The following is a 3,932-nucleotide window of genomic DNA, read 5'->3' on the forward strand; positions in this document are numbered from 1 at the left end:
TGTTTGATGGGGGGGACAGTGTAGAGGGAGTTTTACTCTGTATCTAACCCCGTGCTGTCCCTGTCCTGGGAGTGTTTGATGGGGCGGGGAGCAGTGTAGAGGGAGCTTTACTCTGTATCTAACCCCGTGCTGTCCCTGTCCTGGGAGTGTTTGATGGGGGGGACAGTGTAGAGGGAGCTTTACTCTGTATCTAACCCTGTGCTGTCCCCGTCCTGGGAGTGTTTGATGGGGGGAGGGAGCAGTGTAGAGGGAGCTTTACTCTGTATCTAACCCCGTGCTGTCCCTGCCCCGGGGAGGGGGGCTCACTGCATTTCGAGACTCCTTCCCACTGCAGCGTTGTATGTTCCAGGCCTGCTTCAAATCCCATTCCTGGTGACCTCAAAGAGGGAAGTAGGTCGGCCACAAGAGTCGTCGGAACGTCATTGGCAAACAGGATTGAGGAAACTCCCGAGGTGTTTTTAAACATATGTCCAGAAGGAGAGGGGGGTCACTGAGGGATGGGGAAGAGGATTTGCATCTGCGTGGAGCCGGAGGTGAGTCCCTTCAGCGATATTCCGCGTCGCTATTCCCAACGGGGGTACAATATAAGCTGGAGAGGAGTATGTTGATCTTCCGAGAGCCGTCAATACAAAAATCCATGAGGAGTTGGTCATTTTTGAAAACGAGTCAGTCGGACAAGGCCGGGGATCTATCCCAGAATTGTTATGGGGGAGGCGATGGCCTAGTGGCGTTATGGCTGGGCCATCAGTCCAGAGACTCGGATAACGTTCCGGGGACCCGGGTTCGAATTTGAATTCAGTAAGATATCTGGAATTCAGAGTCTCATGATAAATCCGTTGTTGGGAAAACCCATCTGGTTCCCTCATGCCCTTTAAGGGAAGGAAACTGCCATCCTTACCTGGTCTGGGCCTACGTGTGACTCCAGACCCACAGCAATGTGGTTGACCCTGAACTGCCCCCCCCACCCGGGGCAATTAGGGATGGCGCAATAAATCATGGCCCAGCCGGCGACGCCCTCATCCTGCAAGGAAATACCGACAGAAGAATATCTTGGGCCTTGTGATGGAATTTTGTCTCCTCCTTGGTCATGGGAGAGGATCAGGGAATGGCCGGTGTTGTCCTCTCGCTTATGTGGGGCAACGGGGACATTCCAGGAAATTGCAGGCCGGTGAGCGTTATACCCAGTGGTTGGGAAATTATCGGAGAAGTTTCTTGAGGATAACTTTTGGAAAAACATGGATCCCGTTGGTGACAGGCAGCTTGGGAAAGTCGTGTCTCGGAATTTTCTGAGGCAGTGACGATGAAATTTTATTGGTCAGTGCGTTGAGTATAGGGAGTTGGGAGGGTCATGTTGCGGGTGTACGGGACATTGGTTAGGGCCACTTTTGGAATACTGTGTTCAATCCTGGTCTCCCTGCTACAGGAAGGATGTTGTGAAAGGTGCAGGAAAGATTTACAAGGATGTTGGAGGGTTTGAGCTACAGGGAGAGGCTGGGGCTATTTTCCCCGGAGCGTCGGAGGCTGAGGGGGTGACCTTATAGAGGTTTATAAAATCATGAGGGGCATGGATAGGGTGAATAGCCCAGGTCCTTCCCCCCCAAGGGGTAGGGGGAGTCCAAAACTAGAGGGCCATAGGTTTAAGGTGAGAGGGGAAAGGGACCTGAGGGGCAACTTTTTCACGCAGAGGGTGGTGCGTGTATGGAACGAGCTGCCAGAGGAAGTGGGTGGGGGCTGGTACAATGACAACATTTAAAAGGCATCTGGATGGGGACATGGATAGGGAGGGTTTAGAGGGATAGGGGCCAAATGCTGGCAAATGGGACTAGATTAATTCAGGATATCTGGGTCAGCACGGACGGGTTGGACCGAAGGGTCTGTTTCTGTGCTGTACAACTCTATGGTATAAATGTCAATTAGTAGGGGACTTAGGTTTAAGGTAAAAGGGCGAAAGGAGATGTGAGGGGCAGTGTATTTTTACCCAGAGGGAGGTAAGTACCTGGAATGTCCTGCCAGAGGAGCTGGATACAGTAGGAAACATATAAGAGGCATCTTGACAGAAACATGAAACACACGGGGAATAGAGGGATACGGACACCTTAGAGGTAAAAGGGTTTCAGCTTAGAAAAGGGTCACGTGTTGGCACAGGCTTTACTGTTGTGTGATTGTCATCGAGATGATCGTAGTGAGGTGTCTCCGGTTCGAGGCGGGGGGGCTACCCTCAGAGGGGTTCCAGATGGGGGCGTGAGCACCTCCCCACCCCCCCCCCCACAACGTTACCTTTCAGCCACTTCGAATCGTACTTGACCGTACGGAGGACGGGGTCCGGCCCGAGACTGCGGTAGATCACGGCGTCACTGGCCAGAAAATCCGCCATCGTCGCTGAGTACAGGTTCCCATCTGGTGGGAGAGGGAATGGCATGAGGAGAGGGAGAGCACTCTGACCCCTAACCCCCCCCCAACCCTGTCACCCCCTCCCTATCTCTGTCACCCCCTCCAACCTCCTCACCCCCTCCCTATCTCTGTCACCTCCTCCATCCCCTACACCCCCCCATCTCTGTCACCCCCTCCATCCCCTACACCCCCTCCCTATCTCTGTCACCTCCTCCGAGGTGTCTGTTCTCCTCCAATCCCGGTCTCGAGTGTCCCACCCCTGCCCCCAGCGTTGATTCCCATCGCTTCGTCATTGGGGCTGGGCCTTCAGCTGTCTTTGGGTGGAGGGGGTGGGAGCATGAGCTCAGGAGTTCCTTTCCTAAACATCTCCCCCCTTTCCGTCTCTCTCTCTCTCTCTCTCGTTCCCTTGAGATGCCCCTCAAAACCTCCCTCTCTGACACTCCCTCCCCCTCTGACATCTCTGCCAAGGCCCTAGGGTCAGCTTGTGCATGGTTGACCCCACCCCCCAACCCACCCACCTTGGGGTCACCTTCCCAAGGTGCACCTCTAGTCAACCACCTCCCCCCTCAACCCCTCCCCCAACTCGCACCCCACCATTGCTCCCAGCCGACCTGGCTCCTGGCTGCTCCTCATCATGGGATCTTGCTGTGCGTCGGTTCAGAAGCCTCTGGCGAGCAGCAGAAACGACGGGCCGGAGTGTGAGGTTGGCGCGGGATGGGGCGGGTCACCCCAAGGCCACCTCTGGACTCCCTCCCACCACACTCCCTGCCCTCCCCCCCACAACCCCCCCCCCACCCCCCCCCCCCAGAACGTGCCACCCCCCTCCACCCCCTCCCTCCCCAATACATACCAGCGAAGAGGGCGATGTTGGTCTGCCTGGTGTCGAATGGGCAACGGGCCTGCCCATTGACCTCTTCACCCTCCTGCAGTAGGGACTCCATCTTGAGGGAAAGCAAGAGAGAGACCACTCAGCATCCAAGGCACAGCAAGACTCCGCGAGGGCGGTAAAGGGTGGGTGGGGGGGTTTCATGGTGGTGGGTGGGGGCGGGTGTGTTGGTCAGTCACCCTCCTGAGCCCATTGACCAACCCAGACCCCGTCAGGCCCTTCGCAAACCGCCCAAGCCCCCTGTGCCGCCCCCTGCAGGCCACAGCGTGACAAGCGCCTGTTGACATACGTTCAACCCATTGGCGCGCGAGTGGCTAAGGGGTCAAAGGGCGTTTGTCTTTTCTCTGTCAATGTCGGGGGGGGAGGTGTCGATGGCGACGGAATATCTCCGAGTAAAGATGGCGCCCTCTGTGGGACCTGGCCTATGCCGTGGGGTGGAGGGGGGGAAGCGGGGAGCAGGTCTATGCTTCTCACCCCCCAGTTCTCCTCCTTTCTCCCCGTAGCCCTTGACCCCCCCCGCCTCACCGATCAAAAACCCCTCTATCTCTGCCTCAAATACACTCAGTGACTTGGCCTCCTTCAGCAGCAATGAGCTTCACACATTCACCGCCCTCCGGCTGAAGAAATTCCTCCTGAACTCAGTTCTAAAGGGACG

General features: G+C 56.4%; 1 protein-coding gene across 1 annotated transcript in view; it reads right to left on the bottom strand.

Annotated features, from left to right (window-relative positions):
• Positions 1–3,932, bottom strand: part of LOC109926292 (semaphorin-6D-like) — a gene marked incomplete at both ends in the record, with an annotated part of 11,779 nt that overhangs the window by 334 nt on the left and 7,513 nt on the right. Inside the window, 2 exons of the mRNA XM_048593960.1 lie at positions 2,278–2,397; positions 3,242–3,332. Of these exons, the coding sequence (XP_048449917.1) occupies positions 2,278–2,397; positions 3,242–3,332 (211 nt within the window). The remainder of the gene's footprint in view (positions 1–2,277; positions 2,398–3,241; positions 3,333–3,932) is intronic.

The sequence above is a fragment of the Rhincodon typus genome, unplaced genomic scaffold, assembly GCF_021869965.1.
Source record: "Rhincodon typus isolate 14 unplaced genomic scaffold, sRhiTyp1.1 hic_rhity00004828, whole genome shotgun sequence".
Taxonomy (NCBI): Eukaryota; Metazoa; Chordata; class Chondrichthyes; order Orectolobiformes; family Rhincodontidae; genus Rhincodon; species Rhincodon typus.